The sequence below is a fragment of the Vipera ursinii genome (genome assembly GCF_947247035.1).
Source record: "Vipera ursinii genome assembly, chromosome: 2".
Lineage (NCBI taxonomy): Eukaryota > Metazoa > Chordata > Lepidosauria > Squamata > Viperidae > Vipera > Vipera ursinii.
In genome coordinates this window covers 278,846,785-278,866,312 of record NC_139513.1, presented here as the reverse complement: position 1 = coordinate 278,866,312, position 19,528 = coordinate 278,846,785, and the positions used below count along the sequence as shown (strand labels likewise).

General features: G+C 42.0%; 1 protein-coding gene across 3 annotated transcripts in view; it reads left to right on the top strand.

Moving 5' to 3' along the window:
• Window positions 1-1,360: 1,360 nt before the first annotated feature.
• Window positions 1,361-19,528, top strand: part of MALT1 (MALT1 paracaspase) — a 48,651-nt gene continuing 30,483 nt past the window's right edge. For 2 of the 3 annotated variants that reach the window (XM_083354798.1, XM_083354797.1), the window contains exons 1-6: window positions 1,361-1,571; window positions 5,468-5,631; window positions 7,576-7,697; window positions 12,857-13,007; window positions 17,409-17,587; window positions 19,345-19,441. In XM_083354798.1, coding sequence (XP_083210924.1) covers window positions 1,408-1,571; window positions 5,468-5,631; window positions 7,576-7,697; window positions 12,857-13,007; window positions 17,409-17,587; window positions 19,345-19,441 — 877 coding nt within the window. In that variant the 5' untranslated portion in view covers window positions 1,361-1,407. Of the gene's footprint in view, window positions 1,572-5,068; window positions 5,131-5,467; window positions 5,632-7,575; window positions 7,698-12,856; window positions 13,008-17,408; window positions 17,588-19,344; window positions 19,442-19,528 lie in introns of all 3 variants that reach the window. The other variant, XM_083354799.1, reaches the window with a different exon arrangement.

Genomic DNA, 19,528 nt, shown 5'->3' with positions numbered 1-19,528 from the left:
AAATAGCCAAATCTTCAGGTCACGGCGGAAGGAGCGAAGGTCGGGAGCCATCCGGAGCTCAACAGGGAGCTGATTCCAGAGGACAGGCACGCCCACAGAGAATGCTCTCCCCCTGGGGGCCACCAGTCGACATTCCCTGACCAACGGCACCCTGAGGAGGTATATTACCTACCACACTGTTTAAGCCCCCCACCCCTTCACAGGCTGCCTTGTGAAACTAATTACAGATATGCAACAGGAAACTCTGACAATAGATTGGATTAAGAAGGTTTTATACCTTGTACAAGGGATGCAGTGGCTCAGTGGGCTAGGACGCTGAGCTTGTCAATCAGAAAGTCGGCAGTTTGGCGGGTCGAATCCCGAGTGCTGCATAACAGAGTGAGCGCCTGTTACTCGTCCCAGCTTCTGCCAACCTAGCAGTTCGAAAGCACGTAAAAATGCAAGTAGAAAAATAGGGACCACTACGGTGGGAAGGTAACAGCGTTCCGTGTGCCTTCGGCATCTAGTCATGCCGGCCACATGACCACGGAGAAGTCCTCGGACAATTGCTGGATCTTCGGCTTTGAAATGGAGATGAGCACCAGCCCCTAGAGTTGGAAACGACTAGCACACATGTGCGGGGGGGGGGGGGAGAACCTTTACCTTATACTAAATGTAACAAATGTAATCTTGTACCAGCAAGGGCAGAAGTGATCAACCAAATGTAAACATTAACTTTATGAAAGAAAAACTTTGTACAGGGGTCCTCAAACGTAGCCACTTTAAGACTTGTGGACTTCAACTCCCAGAATTCTGGCTGGGGGATTCTGGGAGTTGAAGTCCACAAGTCTTAAAGTGACCAAGTTTGAGGACCCCTGGTTTAAGCCAACTTTGATTCAGGGGGCTCGAGAGATTCGGACCTCTGTCCCCAGCCTGTAGCTCTCTACTTCTGCAGAAATAAACAGCTGAAAATTGCCTTCCTCGTTCCAGCGTGACTTATTGATCATTCAGGCCGGAAAACAGAAGCCAGTTGAGGCTCGCCTAACTAACACTGCCTTCACCCGGGAGGCTTTTTTGCACTTCCCAGTAAAAGCCTGCAGCCTTGGTGATTTCCTTGTGGTCTCCCATCCAAGTCATAACCAGGCCTGGCCCTGCCTAGCTTTGGAACGCGGCAACGATCGCCGAATAATCCGCCCGCCCTGAACCTTCCACTTCTCTCCGACCCTGAGGCTTGCCGGGGCTCCCACGTGGGACTCGCCGCCGCCCTCGGGCTTCCTGCTACACGGGAGATTCCCCGCCTGCGCCTCTTCCTCCGCCTCGCCTCCGACCCCGCCTCTGAAAGCGGCCGCGACACTTCCCCTTTCCTTTCGCTTTCCCCGCCTGCCGGAGCCGTCCGGTGTGCCGGACCTCCGCTTCGCTCCTGCCGGGATGGCGGCGGCGGCGGCGTCGCTGCCGGCTGTCCCGGTGCTCATCCACCGGCTGGCGGAGCGCTTGCTGAGGAGCCTCAGCCAGCTGCTGGACCGCGCACCTCCGGGCAAGGGCTGGCGGGATTTGGCGCAGCTCGCGGGGAGCCGCGGCGGGGTCCGGCTGAGGTGAGGGAGCTCGGCCGGGGGGGAGAGAGAGAGGGTGGGTGGGTGGGTCCCCGGGAGGCGGAAGGAGAGAGGGACCCCCGAAGCCGCCCTGAAGGGAGGCCGGGCCCTTCCATGACCGTGGGGATTCCGTTCCGGGGAGAGCTGTGCGCTTCTCTCTGCTCCCCTGCGAGGCGTTAAGGAGGCGCGTCTGAACACCAGCTACTATGGGAGTGGCGGCCGCCGCCGCCAGCTTGGGAGGCTTCCGAAGATCCTGGAATAAAGACGAAGGGTTGAGCTAGTCTTCCCGGCTGTGTCTTGTCTCCTAGGACTGGGTGGAAGGCCGTTCAGAGGCAGCGGCTAGAAAGATGGAGCGCCTGGCTCCATCCGGGTTGAGGGCTTTCTACAGACAACTTCTGGTGGTCCGAATCAGAAGGAATTTTTCACACCCTTGTTCTTGTAGAGGCTTGGGAGTAAACGCGGTGGCTCAGTGGGTTAGGACGCTGAGCTTGTCGATCAGAAGGTCAGCAGGCGGGTCGAATCCCGAGTGCCGCTTAACAAAGTGAGCGCCTGTTACTCGTCCCAGCTTCTGCCAACCTAGCAGTTCGAAAGCACATAAAAATGCAAGTAGAAAAATAGGGATCACTCCAGTGGGAAGGTAACAGCGTTCCTTACGCCTTTGGCGTCTAGTCATGCCGGCCACATGACCACGGAGACGGAGCCCCTAGAGTCGGAAACGACTAGCATGCATGTGCGGGGGGGGGGGGACCTTTACCTTTACCTCTTCTTTGGTGAGAAGTCAAAGGAACCGCGGCTGTAAGCGGTTTAGAATAGCATAACAGAGTTGGAGGGGGTCTTGGAGGTCATCTAGTCCAACCCTCTGCTCAGGCAGGAAACCCTATACCATTTCAGACAAATGGTTGTGCAATCTCACATGACCACGGAGACGGAGCCCCTAGAGTCGGAAACGACTAGCATGCATGTGCGGGGGGAACCTTTACCTTTACCTCTTCTTTGGTGAGAAGTCAAAGGAACCGCGGCTATAAGTGGTTTAGAATAGCATAACAGAGTTGGAGGGGGTCTTGGAGGTCATCTAGTCCAACCCTCTGCTCAGGCGGGAAACCCTATACCATTTCAGACAAACGGTTGTGCGATCTCTTCTTTAAAACTTCCAGTGTTTGAGCATTCACACCTTTTGGAGGCAAATTGTTCCACTGGTTAATTGTTCTATCACGAAGTTTCTCCTTAGTTCTAGGTCGCTTCTCTCCTTGATTAGTTTCCACCCGTTGCTTCTTGTCCTGCCTTCAGGTACTTTGGAGAATAGCTTGACTCCCTCTTCTTTGTGGCCACCCCTGAGATATTGGAACTGAAATAGTCAAGAAGTGCAGTCCAGAAAAGAATCAAAGGTCCTTAGTTCTACAAGGAACTGAGATTTGCCTGTATATGAAACAGTTTGGTTTACATATTGGTCAGTTTGGTTAAGATGATGGTCTGGGAGCCAAGAGACTGTGAGTTCTAATTCTCCCTTAGGCACACAAAAGCCAGCTGTGGCATACTCAGCCCAGCCCAGCCCACCCTATCCCACAGGGTTGTTTGGGGGGGGGAAATAGGAGGAGGAAGAAGTATTATGTATGTTCACTGCCTTGGGTTACTTATGAAATGAAAAAAGACAGGATCAAAATCTAATAAATAAGGTACCAGAGGGAAGATGATCTTGCAACCATTGGTAGAGGAACTAGTGCAAGAAATAACAGGTGCAAAAGCTGCAGTTATCTCTATTTGCTTAAATAGAAGGAAACATTCTTATGAGCACAATTAGGATCAGAATTGAAATGATAAGCAGGATGGTTGTTAAGTGAGTCGCAGTCAATTATGACCTTTTTGCCACTGTTATTAAAAGAATCACTGAAGTTGTTAAGTGAATCATGCTGTAATTAAATGAATCTGGCTTTCTCCATTGACTTTACTTGTCGGAAACTGGCTAGAAATGTAACAGATGGTGATTACATGACTCCGGGATGCCTCAACCTTCGTAAATACATGCCGACTGGCAAGTGTCCAAATGTGGAACGTAATTACCTTGGGGAGGCTGCGATGTTTGTAAGAACCAGTCATAAGTCACTTTTCTTCTGTTGCTGTTATAACTTTGAATGATTGCTACCTGCACTAAGTTCTGTACAATAGCGGAACAATCTGCCTGTCCATGGAGGGTGGGAGGCCTACCACTTCAGGAGGATTTTTTTAAAAAGCTAGGCAGCTGTCTCTTGTGGATGGTTTCAGTGTTTTGAAGGGTTTTGTAGATTGCAGAGGGTCAGACTTGATTATCCTTGCGGTCTCCTCCAAGTTCTGTCATTTCACTTTTTTTTTATCATAATTGCTACTGTGATTCTAGGAATGTTCTTAAGGAAGCTCAGACTCAAATCTGCCAGGTTCATCAAATTGAACATTCCCTAATGCAGGGGTAGGCAACCTCGGCTCTTTTATGACTCATGGACTTCAACTCCCAGAATTCCTGAGCCACCTTGGTTGGCTCAGGAATTCTGGGAGTTGAAGTCCATGAGTCAGAAAAGAGCCGAGGTTGCCTACCCCTGCCCTAATGCATATGTTCTGAATGGGGTGGCTGTCCCCAGAAGGAGCAAGATAGCAGTTTGAGAGTATGACTCGATTTCCATCTGTCCTTGGGTTTGCAAATAGCAGCTGTGGTGAGAATTACACTTTGGTGCAGCTCTTCCTGGGCACAATTAGCCCTGCACAATTAGCCCTGCCTTGGGGTTATAACCAATCTTGGTGCACTGCAATGCACCGTACGTGAGGCTATTCTTGAAAAGCATCCATATATGGTATCACAACTGGTGCAATTAGAGCTGCCAAATGACTGAGGGTGCAAGATGTAGAAATAGTTTATTTTTTACATTGGAAAATTCTACACTGACTTAAGCTCCCAGTTACTGGCTGATATCAATCCCAAGAACAACATGTGGAGTTACTTCTGAGTAATTACTTTATTATTGTTTGCCTAAAGCAGGGTTGTGAAACTGCCGGCCCACAGGCCGAATGCATCATCTGGAAGCCGCGCCCACCTCATTGCCGGCAGTGGCAAAACTCTCTGATACGTTGCGTGACATCACGTGACATCGTGAGTTTGACATGTCTGGCCTAAAGACAGAAATCGTCTTAAGTTAATCTTCCAATGAGATCAGTTGGAGAGTGTAGCTATCGCTGAAAGAGTTTTTCAAGCGATAGCCTTAAAAACTCTCTACATATTTAAACCATCATTTAGCTATTGCTTCTGTTTTTTCTTTAGGTTGCTTTTATGTTTTATCACACTCATTTATGATATAGCCTACATTTACAGTATGTTCTCTATTGCCCAGCATTCTTGTTTGTTGAAATGCAGTGAGTGAAATCATGTGCTTAAAGATTCTCAAATTTTACACCTACCTCCTAAATCAATATGCCTGTGTGATCTAATGTGGGCTTTTTAAGATGGCTCATCTGTGTTTTCCTAGTGCTTTTTTTAGCCTCTCTTAGATCATTGCAGAAAGTCTTCCCCTCGCACCGGACTCATCAGTTGGATGAGTCAGTTGGGTTGGGCAAGGAGAGGAGAAAGCAACTTCCTATAGATGTTTCTTCTCTGACTATTATGTAAGGCCAACTTGATTTTTCTCGGCTATAGTGTTCTTTTTGGGAGCTATAGAGTTGCAATTTTACTCTAGACCAGCCTTTCTCAAACTAGGCAAGTTTCAGGTGTGTGAACTTCAACTTCCAGAATTCCCTAGCTAGAATTCTGGGAGTTGAAGACTGCACATCTTACAGTGACCAACCCTGAAAAACACTGATCTAGATCTTACACATAATTAACTGTATGTACAGAAAGAGGTTTGCCTTATTATGGCTATTATTGTTGTCATTGTTTGCAGTTCTCTAGAGTTGGAGCATTGTTCTCTGCAAGTTCTGGATCCTGAAGGAAGTCCCAGCTGGAGTCTCCTTCAGCTGATGGGTGAAAGAGGCTGTACTGTTTCGGAGCTGACAGAATTGCTGCAGTCCCTACAACATACCGAGGCACTTCAGTTGCTCAGTCCAAGTAAGATTGTGTGAGAACACCTCTTAGTAATCTTACTAGTGCAAGTTGCATCTTATACTTAAAGCATTAAATTATACTGGCTTCCATCTAACAACTAAGAAAATCAAATTGACCTTGCACTCTGACTGTCATGGAAAAAAGAAATGATGACAACCTTTCTGTTCTTGGACAGACAGACCTCAACTTACAACTAGTCATTTAGGAACGAGTCAGAATTACAGCGGACCTCAAAAAATGACTTATGATGTGGATTCAAAGTTCTGACATGCAACCACCCATCCCCTGCAGTCACATGACTGCATTTTGGACACTCAGCAACCAGCCCACCTTTACAACTGTTTGCAGCATCCTGCAGTCACAACCATGCTTATTGTTTTTCTGAAACAAGGGTTTACTTCCCATTTCCAGAAAAAAAATGCCCCATGGCAAACAGTGGGTACGGCCTAACTACCACTGCATTTGATTTATGACTGCCACAATAAGAATAGAATAGAGTAGAGTAGAGTAGAGTAGAGTGGAGTAGAGTTGGAAGGGATCTTGGAGATCTTCTAGTCCAGCCCCCTGCTCAAGCAGGAGAACCTATACCATCTCAGACAAGCGACTGTCTAGCCCAGGGTTGTCAAACTGCCGGCCCGCCGGTAGGATGCATCATAGCAAAACCACGCCCACCCCATTGCCAGCAATGGCAAAAAAGTCGAGATATGTCATGACTCATCACGTGACGTTGCGAGTTTGACACCCCTGGTCTAGCCTCTTCTTAAAAATTTCCAGTGATGGAGCGCAAGCTGTTCCACTGGTTAATTGTCCTCACTATCAGTAAGTCTTTCCTTAATTCTAGGTTGCTTCTCTCTTTAATCAGTTTCCAGCCATTGTTTCTTGTCCTGCCCTCTGGTGCTTTGGTGACTAACGTGACCCCCTCTTCTTTGTGGTAGAAGTGGGCAGCATCATGACCTACTTTATGATAATCACGACTTGTGACTGAAATTGCAGGCTCAATTACAGTTGTAAGTTGAGGAATATCTGTATATCTTCCAGTTTAGTGTACAGCTATTTAAGCCTTGCCTCCCTGTAAGAAAGAGCCTTCAGGATACTGCCAATGAAGAGTCAAATTGCTTTTTGTGAATTAAATGTTACATGCATGTAACATGGTAATCCATAGTGAATCTACACAGGTAAGTTATTCATTTATAAGTTGCTAATAACATCAAGTCTGAAGTCCATAGATTGCAAAAAAAAAAGTTTATTTTTTATAATGTTCAATAATGGAGCATCTGCTTTGTTCCAAAGTCAATTTCCACATGATATAAATACAGTTAAAAAGAATGTGAACATCAGTAAATATTACTTCTTATTTCATAGCTGAGTTGATACATGTAACTTCTTCCCCCAAAATAACAAAGAACAGTAAATGAACATATGCTTAATTGAAGCATTAATCTCACTGCATCTCAAACAATATGATGCCTTTTCTATATAAACGCACTGGAGCCTAATTAATGAAATGTTATTTTCATTGAATAAGATTTTATAGGATACCTGGATGTTTTGATATTGATGTAAACATCACTTCCATTGCTGCTTGATTATCTTTTCTAGGATTTTCCCAGCTATTGATGTCAAGCTGTAGTTTCCTGGATCTACTTTTCCCTCCTTCTTGAACACTGGAATTCTTTTTCCACTACTCTGGCAGTTCCCCTCTGCTCCACGATCTCTGAAAGGTTTTGTTCAGTGGTTCTGAGAGCATATCTGCCAGCTCTTTCAGATTTGCTTAAACCCTTTCCTGTTATATTGTGTTTTCAATTTGTCCTGTATGCAGTCTTGAGTTTTTTTTTGATGATTAGACAGCCTTACAAAGCCAACAAACAATTAAATAAGCAAGCAAGCAAACTTCAGTGTGTTTACATGAATAGCTTACTAATTAGATTACTCTTATCTTTTTCATAGGTATAAAGATCATTGTAGAACCAGAATCCCAAGCTATTTTATCTGGCCAGATGGTGAAACTAAGCTGCTGGGCAACAGGTTATCCTCTCCTACATTATCAGTGGTTTAAAGAGAAAAAAATGGTAAATAAATATACTAGAATGTAAGTGGTAGCTTCTAAAATGTAGAAAATTCTAGAACATATTGAGTGCAATTGTCTTTTTAAAAATATTTTTATTAACATTTTTTTCAATATAATAAAAGCATTGAAAGTATTAAAATATAGAAAATTAAACATAAAAGAAAATAAGGAAGGCGACAGACAAAAGGAAAAAGAAAGCGTAGAATTATGACTTTTAACCTCCATTTCATCCATATTTATTCTAATATTCAAATTTATTCCATCATCCATCTCATACAAGGTGTTAAGTTTTGACATGATATCAAGGGTTGACACTGTGGTATCAAGGGTTGACACCATGACATTGTACTGGCCACTGGCCTACTACAAACCAGTTTCCAAGTTCTTATTCTTGAAAGCATAAGTGGGATAAAATATGCAGTAAAATAACCACATTTCTTAAAGCCAACATACCATTTTTTCAGTGCCTATGATTTTTAAAAGAAATGGGTTTTTTCATATTTGAGGAACAGTAATTTCCCAGGAAAATCAGCATATTGCAGGGATCTTGGCAGCACTCATAAAAACATTGTTGAATAGATGTTTATAGTGTATGAATATGAATATATGAATATAACTGTTTTTGGGGGACAAAACATTTCTATGACACCAAACACTATTGAATAAGGACCTGTAGATACTAAATGATTTTATTCCTAGTAAACAGTTGTATTTGGCAGAACATAACTTCACTGATTTTATTTTGATCTGGGTGTATAACATGAAATTTTCCCATTCTCAAAAGTACACTTCACATCAAAAATAGGTATTTAATTAATTGAATTAACAGTATGTTATGTGTATGGAAATGTATTGTCATATTAGACTGCAGTTCTAAGTATTCAATCTATATACCGTAGGTTGTTCTTGACATGCAACTAATAGCAATAGACTTGTATAATGCTTCATAGTGTTTTACTATGCTATTATTTTTTGGCTCTAAGCGGTTTACAGAGTCACCATATTGCCCCCAACAATCTGGGTCCTCATTTTACTGACCTCAGAATGATGGAAGGCTAAGTCAATCTTGAGCCAGTCAGAATTGAACTCCTGGAGATGGGCAAAGTCAGCCGGCAGCACTGCATTCTAACCACTGCTTCACCACAGCTCTAAACAAAGTTCCAATATACCTATCTGGGTGGTATGCTCGACTTGAAATTGCACATCACCTCACTTTGGGTGCTTGGAAACAACTGCATTTATGGCCGTTTGCAGTGTCCCACGGTCATGTGGCCGCATGTTATGTGGCTTAGTCAAAAACAGCCATTTCTGGTTTTCCACAAAACCATGCCATAGTGAACCATTGGTTTGATTAACAAAAGAGCCTCGTTGGAGCAGTGGGATGCCTCCTTAAGTAACACCAGCTGCCTGCAATTAGTGCAGGTTCGCATCCCACCAGGCTCAAGGTTGACTCAGCCTTCCATCCTTCCGAGGTAGGTAAAATGAGGACCCAGATTGTTGGGGGCAATTAAGCTGACTTTGTAATAATGCCGCTCGGGATGTGTGTGAAAGCCCTAATAAGCAGGCATATACATAGAATGAAGGCTATTGCTAAGCACATTGGTTTGTGCTTAAAATTGTAAGCCGCCCTGAGTCTTCAGAGAAGGGCGGGATATAAATGGGATTAAAAAAAACCCCACAGATTAGCTTAATGACTGTCAAAAAGTAATCAAATTGACCATCATGAGCTACAACTATAACGGGCAGGCTCCATTGCAGTCGTAACTCAAGGATTACCTGTACAGTACTAAAGTATTAAGTCTTAATAAGGCAACATGTATTATTAAAGCCTTTTCTCACTAGGAAGCTACAGTGTCTTCATGGCATCATCTGGCTGTTGTTTAAAAGATATAATCCCCGAGTCCACTAAGGAGTTGTTACTTACATCCAGGTATCCTGGTAGTTTCACAAACTTTATTTTATTTCAATAGGTTCATGGTTAACAATCTTGGTCTCAATAGAGGAGAATATTTGTAGTTTAGGGTTGAAATGAGGTGTCCTTGGTGCCTTCTGAGGTTGTTGTTTTCTTGCTGATGTTTCATTACCCAAACTAGGTAACATTATCAGTGCTCATAGGGAGTGAGTTTTGCTCTCATTTTATGTTGACAGTGTTGGTGTGGTGCTCTTAGCAGTTCTTTGTTTGGGCTGTTTACTGTCGGTCTGACCATGTTCAATGTGACAATCTGATTGTTAAAAAATCTATAATACCACTATTTTATTCTTTGAACTGCTGTGACCATTTGCTTCTCTGTCTAACTAAGCGATACTATGAATAATAATATTGCCCTTTCTATGGATTTGATCATAACAGCAATTGTTCTATGAGCTGTCATTCCTGTTCTGAACCAGCCCTCTTCTCTCAACCCCTATTTCAAAAGAAGAGACTGGAAGGCGTCCAAGGCTAAAAGGCTTCTGCCAAGATTTAATAGTAAACACACAAGAGCTAATCTTCTCAAGCAAAAGAGTTGCTTTCAGCAACCAGCCCCTCCCCAAACACTCCTTTTATAGAGAGCTCAGGGCGTGGTCTCCCTGTGCCTCCTCCCGAGGAGTCCCATAGCCTTTCTTTGTTTGTCCCTGCTCGACTACCTCCTGCGTCGGGCGTCCTTGAACAGGGCCAGCTGTGGGTCATCATCCTCCGCACTCTCGGGCTCACACAGCTGAGCAGAGGTTCCCGGCTGAGGACTCTGCAAAGTCTCCAAATCATCATCAGCCGGTTCGTTTCCCTCCTCCCCCACATCTGAGTCCTCCGATACATCGGAGCCGGCTGTTGGACCCACAGGCTGACCCTGAGTCACAACAATTCCTTTTGACCTCAACGTATTAAGTTAAATTAATTTCTGGGGGTGAAAAAATATCTGTGGGTTTCCATTATAGAAAATACCCTTCTGAACTAAGAAATGAATTCTATGAAGCACTTTAAAAGTAATAGTTAATTGAGTGTGGATAAATCATGTTACAGAATTGAATCCTTGGCAATCACAGAGAACCTAAAGCAGGGGTCTTCAAATTTGGCCATTTTATGACTTGTGGACTTCATGTCCCAGAATTCCTCAGCCAGCGTGCCTGGCTGAGGAATTCTGGGACGTGAAGTCCACAAGTCATTCCTCAGCCAGCGTGTCTGGCTGAGGAATTCTGGGACTTGAAATTCACAATTCATAAAAGGGCCAAGTTTGAAGACCCCTGACCTAAAGGATATATTGAATTCTTTGAGCCAAAGCTACAAATGGGTGTTTCACTTCTATGCTATTTTTAATGTATAATCTTAGGCTATAGTGTCTTTATGTGTCAGAAATGGGTCCCTGCTTTTTTGAACAGCTTTTCTCCAAACTATTTATGGCCCCAACTTCTTGTCTTCAGGAAGCCTCCAAGGTCTGGCTTTTCCTGCAGAGTATTTTTTTTACCTCACTTGTTGATCTATCCTTTATTATGTAAGAGGTTTTATGTTTCCCTGATGTGGATTTTAACAATCTTACTGTTATTTCCTTGATTTCTATTGCCTTGCATTGCCTTACAAATTATTTATGCTTTGTAAACTGCCTAGAGATAACTGGTATGACTTATAAGGTAGTGGGATGGATGGATGAAAAGTCAACATACAATAATAATAATAATAATAATAATAATAATAATAATAATAATAATAATAATAATAATAATAATGTTGGAAGGTACCTTGGAGGTCATCTAGTCCAACCCCCTGCTCAGGCAGGAAACCCTATACCACAGGTCTGCAACCCGCGGCTCCGGCACCGCATGCAGCTCTTTCAGCCGTCTCCTGCGGCTCCCAGTCCTCTGCCATGTGCAGTCCCCCCAAAAAAAAGTGGGACTAAAAAAGTTCAACCAATCAATTCAAATATGCACGGTAAGTGCATATCTCGCCTTGGCTCCACTCTTCAGTCAAACCCTGTTCTGCACATGCACGCATGTACGCACATGCGCACACATTTTTTGCGGCTCCCAGTTTTTCCTTTTGTGAGGGAACCGGTTCCGAGTGGCTCTTTCACTGTTTCAGGTTGCTGACCCCTGGCCTATACCATTTCGGACAAATGGCTGTCCAGTCTCTTCTTAAAAACTTCCAGTGTTGGAGCATTCACAGCTTCTGGAGGCAGGTTGTTCCACTGATTAATTGTTCTAACTGTCAGGTAGTTTCTCCTTAGTTCTAGGTTGCTTCTCTCTTTGATTAGTTTCCATCCATTGCTTCTTGTTCTGCCTTTGGGCGCTTTGGAGAATCGCTTGACTCTGAGATATTGGAACACTGCTATCATGTCCCCCCTTGTCCTTCTCTTCATTAAACTAGACATACCCAATTCCAGCAACCGTTCCCTATATGTTTTAGTCTCCAGTCCCCTAATCATCTTTGTTGCTCTTCTCTGTACTCTTTCCAGAGTCTTAACATCTTTTTTACATCGTGGTGACCAAAACTGGATGGAGTATTCCAAGTGTGGCCTTACCAAGGCATTGTAAAGTGGTATTAATACTTCACGTGATCTTGATTCTGTTCTTCTGTTAATGCAGCCTAGCACTGTGTTGGCTTTTTTGGCAGCTGCAGCACATTGCTGGCTCGTATTTACTAAATCTCAAGAATGCCTTAGAAGCTCCTCTTTGTGTTCTTAGTCTTGGTCCTGAACTGGAGAGACCATCAATTAACTCCCTGCTCATCTAGAGGTTTATCAGGCAGCCTTTACCATATCTTTGTCTTCCATCTTAATCTAGTTTAACACTATAGCTGTGTTGATAATATTTATGCTGAGTTTCTTGCAAAATGAAGATTAATTGTTAGATAACATAGCAATATAATTGTTAGATGAGACAGGACAAGAGTAAGTTGGATTGAGATGGTATAGAAATTAAATCAATAATATTTTAAAATTTTGAGTGCTTAAGATTTCATTTTTCCTGGTTAATTTGTTTCAAACAGGCAATGAACATGCATGAATTCCAAACTGATCTTTGCTGAACCTCTATTCTATTGGTTTACAAATAATGCTCAACATAGAACAATGGCTGAGTTTGCCAGTCACTCTAAGTTTAAACAAACAATCAACCAAACCAGCTATATCTTCCTTATTGTGGCAATGTGTGCAATCATTTTGTTGTTGTTGTTGTTGTATCCTAATTCAGGTTCCAAATGGGAATTCCCCAGAACTGATATTCAATCAAGTGACTGCAGGAGATGCAGGATTATACATATGTCGAGTGAACAATGATTCTTCCTATGAATTCAGCCAGTGGGCACAGCTGGATGTTTGTGATAGCCAAAGAGATTCTGATGGTGGGTTACAGACTTTGAACATGGTAGAAATGACAAGAAGGTGTAAATAGGCGGCGTACTGATTTCCTACTTTCATTTTAAAGTTGTAACAGTAATGTTTTTATATTTCTGCAGTTTTTTTTCTCTTGGCATAAGGGTTAGGGATGATTGTGATTGATTATGAGGTCATAGAGTCTCTGATTGTGGAATTCTCTCTATTCTCTATGGCTGCAGTTTCAGGAAACACAATTCATAAATCTCTGTCAAGTTAGGCTATAACTACAATAGATTTCTAAAAACTTTTAATGAGCCCATGCTGGTATATTTGACTGCAACAGCTGAGTTAAAAAGCATCTGTCCTGGAGATAATGTTTTCTAGCTTTTTTGCACTTTTGGAGGGGCACATGTCCATGCAAGTTTAAAGACTTGCTAAAGCCTAAAATGTATTATTTCTCAGTATTTGCCTGGAAATCTTTCATTGCTTGTTTCTTAGTGATTTTTAAGTTATTTTTAGATTACCTTTTAGTCAGAAGGATCTTAACACAGTATAAAAGTTCATGTTAAAGCAAGTTGATTAGCTATGCATATAACTTTCTGAAAAACACATGTTTTAGGTCATATATTAAAAACCATCTAATACTGAATGAATCAGTAACAAATGGCTTTTCTGATCCTTCAAGAAAGCATTTAAATCCATTTTGTTGATAAGATCTACATCCTGAATTGAGCCCAATAACACTTGGAACCAATTCAAAAGATGTAAGATTGAGATATGCTTATTGCTGTCCAGTAAAAGAGAGTATTTGTAGCTCAGAATTGAACTGTGGTCCTTGGCACTCTGTGGGCTTACTTGTTTGCTTGCAGATGTTACATTACTCAAATAGGTAGCATATTACATAGAAAATGAGTGTATCCCTGTTTATACAGGTAGTTCTCGACTTACGACCACAATTGAGCCCAAAAGGTATGTTGCTAAGTGAGAAATTTGTTCAGTGAGTTTTGTCCCATTTTACAAATGTTCTTCCCACAGTTGTTAAATGAATCACTGCAGTTGTTAAATTAGTAACACCGTTGTTAGTTAATCTGGTTTCCCTATTGACTTTGCTTGTCGGAAGGTCACAAAAGGGGATCACATACATGATCCTGGGACACTGCAACCGTCATAAATATGAACCAGTTATCAAGTATCTGAATGTACCGTATTTTCTGGCGTATAAGACGACCCCCTACATTTAAATTATAGGGTTTGGGCTATACTCGCCGTATAAGACTACCCCTCTTCCAACGCACACCAAATAAAAATTAAAAAACATCAGATTTGATTTTAATATGGTAATTTTAATTCAAATGCTTATGACATGCAGGTGCTTAGTAGGAAAACTGTCACTTATAAACATAAGGCTGTTTGTCATCAAACATGTAAACATAAAACAGTGCAAGTGGATTAAACTAGAAGGAGAAGAAGAAGAAGAAGAAGAAGAAGAAGAAGAAGAAGAAGAAGAAGAAGAAGAAGAAGAAGAAGAAGAAGAAGAAGTTGTTGGAGGGGACCTTGGAGGTCATCTAGTCCAACCCCCTGCTAAGGCAGGAAACCCTATACCATTTCAGACAAATGGCTGTCCAGTCTCTTCTTAAAAACCTCCAGTGTTGGAGCATTCACCACTTCTGGAGGCAGGTTGTTCCACTGGTTAATTGTTCTAACTGTCAGGAAGTTTCTCCTTAGTTCTAGGTTGCTTCTCTCCTTGATTAGTTTCCATCCATTACTTCTTGCCCTGCTTTCAGGTGCTTTGGAGAATAGCTTGACTCCCTCTTCTTTATGGCAGCCCCTGATTCCAGCAGCCATTCCCTATTTTCCTAATTCACTTTTTCACTTTTCCTAATTCACTCTAAAGCTTTCCCTGCGCAGAGCCTTAAGTAACACAAGCTGCCTGCAATTAGTGCAGGTTCGCATCCAACCAGGCTCAAGGTTGACTCAGCTTTCCATCCTTCCAAGGTAGGTAAAATGAGGACCCAGATTGTTGGGGGCAATAAGCTGACTTTGTAATAATGCTGCTTGGGGGGGTGGTGAAAGCCCTAATAAACAGGCATATATACAGAATGAAGGCTATTGCTAAGCACATTGATTTGTGCTTTAAATTGTAAGCCACCCTGAGTCTTCGGAGAAGGGCAGGATATAAATGGGATTTTTAAAAAAAGACCAAATGGGAGATCCACTCCAGGTTTTCCAGCCAGCCCGCCCAGTTCCTGAGTCAAATGTGTCCTTAGAGCTAAGCCGCTGCTCTGGCTGCTGCCTTCCCCACCTGCCTTTCAAGTTGGGATATACTACAGCTGCTCTTCAACTTTAGAAGAATAGACGCCCAGACCCCATCCTGTAAAAAATCACAGACTGCAGCCTCTTCTCCAATTGGTCCCGCTTTCCCTGCGCAGACTAAATGGGAGATCCACTCCAGGTTTTCCAGCCAGCCCTGTCCCTAAATTTTCAGCACCTGGCGTATAAGACTTTTGAGAAGATTTTCATGGGTTAAAAAGTAGTCTTATACGCCGGAAACTATGGTAAATCACATGATCGTGGGGATGCTACAATGGTCATTAGTGTGAAAAACGGTCATAGGTCACTTTTTTCAGTGCTGTTGTAACTTCGAAGGTCACTAAATGAACTTTTATAAGTCGAGGACTGTGTGTATACAGAAGCTTGGTGAGGGTATGGTTTTTTCTCTTTGGTAAGTCCTTGATTAAGATATTGCTTTCTGCTTCATATGTTTTCTTCTCTGTACCATCTAATTTAGCTGTATTGTTCTGGATTAAGTGCAATTTCTGATCACTCTTGCAAGACAGTATCATTTGACTGCTAATCGTAATATTAAAATGATAAGTCACTAAACTGTTTTCCTCAGATACTGTATATCTTGGTGGAGAATTACTTAAGCAATTGCCTGTCCAAAAAGGTAATACAGTACTTTACAACTCTAGTAAGGTTATTTCTCATTAAAGAGGAATATGTAATTAAGTAAGGCAGTAGTTACTAACACTTTTATATGTAGGTTTTATGGTGCATGAAATAGGAGTGAAGCCATATTTGTAATTCATTTCTACCATACATAATCAAGTACTTCTGCAATGAATTAGCATCTACTCATTAATATATGTTACCTACAGGAATATATTTTGCTTTAATAGTGGAAAATGTATTAACCACTGAGAAGTTCTCAGAACATGAACATGGCAAATAATTTAATATGAATTGAAAATCACCTAAGCAACTACAGTAGTCCTTGAATTACAACTGTAATTGAGCCCAAGTAATGACAGTTATAAAGTGGATTGCCATGTGACCGGACCCCGATTTTACTACTTTTTTGCAGGAGATGTTAAGCAAATATGGCAAGGAATGCAGTTGCTCACTTGGTTAGGATGCTGGGCTGATGATTGGCAAGCTCATGTTTGAGACCCAGTGGTTGCATGTGGCGGGCTGAGCTCCCACCACTGACTACATCTCCTGCCAGTCCAGCAGTTTGAAAGCAGGAGACTGTGAGTAGATAGATAGGTACCACTTTGGTGGGCAACTTAACAGGGGCATGTAAGAGCACCCTACTGGGCAATGATGATATAATTGGCTAATCCCTTCAACCTGGAAGTGCTTTGGCACTCCCAATACGACTGTAGTAATAATAGCAAATGTGACAGTCATAAAGGGAATGTAGCTTTGTTAAGCAAATCCATTGTTTGCTATGGGGTGTCTTTTGCCGAAAACACAAAGTAAAAGGCCAGTTTCTGGCAAAAACACCATAAATCAGAGTACGGAAGATGGCTGTGAAAGTGGGCTCGTTGCCAAGTGTCCAAAATGCAGTCCTGTGACCATGTTGGGGGGGGTAGGGTTAGGGGACAGGCATCCAAATCTCGAAACCAAGTCATAAGTCCTTTTGTGGAGGTAGTACCTTCAAATGGTCACTGAGTAACCAGTTGTAAGTTGAGGACTATCTGCAGTACCTTTTTAAATTTAGTGTTTTGAATTTACTTTCTCAATTTAGTGTTTTGAATTTACTCTAACACCCCTCTCTAAAGCAGGGGTGGGGAACAATGACCCCTTTATGACTGTGGACTTCGATCCCCAGAATTCCTGAGCCAGCTTGGTTGGCTCAGGAATTCTGGGAATCGAAGTCCACAGGTCATAAAGGGGCCATCGTTCCTCACCACTGCTCTAAAGGAACAAGCCCACACTGTTTATTGCTTTCTTCTCAAAACCATCCATTTCCTTTAAATTAGATGCAGCAAATAAAGGAGGAAGTCGCTGGGAAGGAACTGGTTGTGGGTGAAGAAATTTTCCGTTCTTTGCTGACTTGCTTCTGCTCTGCAAATCTGGCATATCTCTCTTGCTTTGCTGAAAAGATTTTTATCTCACAAATGTTTAAACATTTTCACTTTAAGGAAGCTACCTCAAGTTGCCTGAAAAGAAAATACACATCTGCCTGCATCCGCAATCTCAGAAGTTGATGGCTGGAGAAAGGTTAATTCTTCAGTGTGAAGCCACAGGAAATCCTATGCCACAGTACCAGTGGTACAAGGAGGAATTCCCACTTCCTAATGGAGAGAAAAAGGCCTATGTGGTGAGTCCTTTTGCTCCCCTCCCCACAGCTACAGTGATGAGGAGTTGATAGCACGAAATAAATTCTTCAAGAGTAACTCTGAAATTCAGTAAATAAAATAAAATGTTCATTAACCCCCTAATGTTTTGCCATTAGCATGTTGATAATAGTTGCTTGGTTCTCTGTGGAATATTGTACTCTGAAGTGAGTTTAATTGCTTGTATCCTATTTCCCAAAGTATTTACTGGCTGAAAGGCTAAACCCAAGGCTTTCAATTATTTAGCATGACTGCAAAGTTGATGCAAGACTATGTATGAGCCTTGATGCAATGACCTCCTTTAATTTAGTATTAGTTTTATGAAATGCTTAATATGGAATGGAATGAATAGAATAGAATGGAATGGGATGGGATGGGATGGGATGGGATGGGATGGGATGGGATGGGATGGAATGGAATGGAATAGAATAGAATAGAATAGAATAGAATAGAATAGAATAGAATAGAATAGAATAGAATAGAATAGAATAGAATAGAATAGAATTCTTTATTGGCCAAGTGTGATTGGACACACAAGCTCACAGTGTAATTATAACAAGTAATAGGTCATAGGTCATAATCATAGTTACAATCATTAATCATAAGTTACAAACAACAATTGAATAGTTTTATTTTGGGCATTAATGCTGACTGTAGAAAGTTATTAAAGGTAGACCTTGACTTACTACAGTTTGTTTTGTGATCCTTCGAAGTTACAGTGGCATTGAAAAAAGTGACTTATGACCGTTTTTCACACTTATGACAATTGCAGCATCCCCATGGTCATGTGATCAAAATTCAGATGCTTGGCAACTGACTCATATTTATGATGATTACCTGTGGGTTCATGTGATCCCCTTTAGTGACCTTCTGACAAGCAAAGTCAACGGAGAAACCAGATTCACTTAAAAACCGTGTTGCTAACTTAACACCTGCAGTGATTCACTTAACAACTGTGACAGGAAAGGGTGTAAAGTGGGTCAAAACTCACTTAGCAAATGTCTTGCTTAGCAACAGAAATGTTGGGCACAGTTCGTAAGTTGAGGACTACCTGTATTTCCCCTTAAATTTGTATAGCAAATAGAGTTACCTGTTTTCTCTTGTGGCATGACTGATTCAAAGTTTGGAAAGATGTGTGCATATTTAACGTAGTGTAAATTTTAAAGGGAAAAATAGGCACCAGCATTCTGTATTGGGATATATAGATAGTCCTCGACCTACAACCATTTGTTTAGTGACCGTTTGAATTATAACAGCACTGAAAAAGTGACGTATGACTGTTTTTCACCCTTACAGTCGTTGCAGCATCCCCGTGGTCACATGATCAGAATTTGGACACTTGGCAATTGATTCATATTTATGACGGTTGCAGTGTCCCGGGGTCATGTGATTACGTTTTGCAACCTTCTGACAAGCCAAGTCAATGGGGAAGCCAGATTCACTTAACAACTGTGGTCAGAAAGGTTGTAAAATCAGGCACAATTCATTTAAAAACCTGCAACAACATTTTTTTCCTCTGTAAGGAAGGATTTTTTTTAATGGCGATACACTCCATTACATGAGCCTTTGTCTGCAAAAGTTTCTCCTCTCACTGAATTAAGCTGTAGAATTTGTACCTTCAGATTCAGGCTGCCAGAATGCAAACTTTATTGAAATGTATGCAGTAGTATTGCTGGAATAAAAAAAAATGAACTTCGGAGAATACGGTAAACTTACTAGAAAATGTATGGTACTCTTGAAGGTATCCTGCGTAGACATTGAACATCAAGGAACATATTGGTGTCGAGTATACAACAATCGAGAAAATGAAGAAAGCAGAAAAGTGAAAGTAACTATAGGTAAGAAGTCTTATAGTAAATTTAATTAAGTAGTAAAGTGACATGTAATTGAGCTTGGGATATCAACATAAGAAATTACTCATGGGA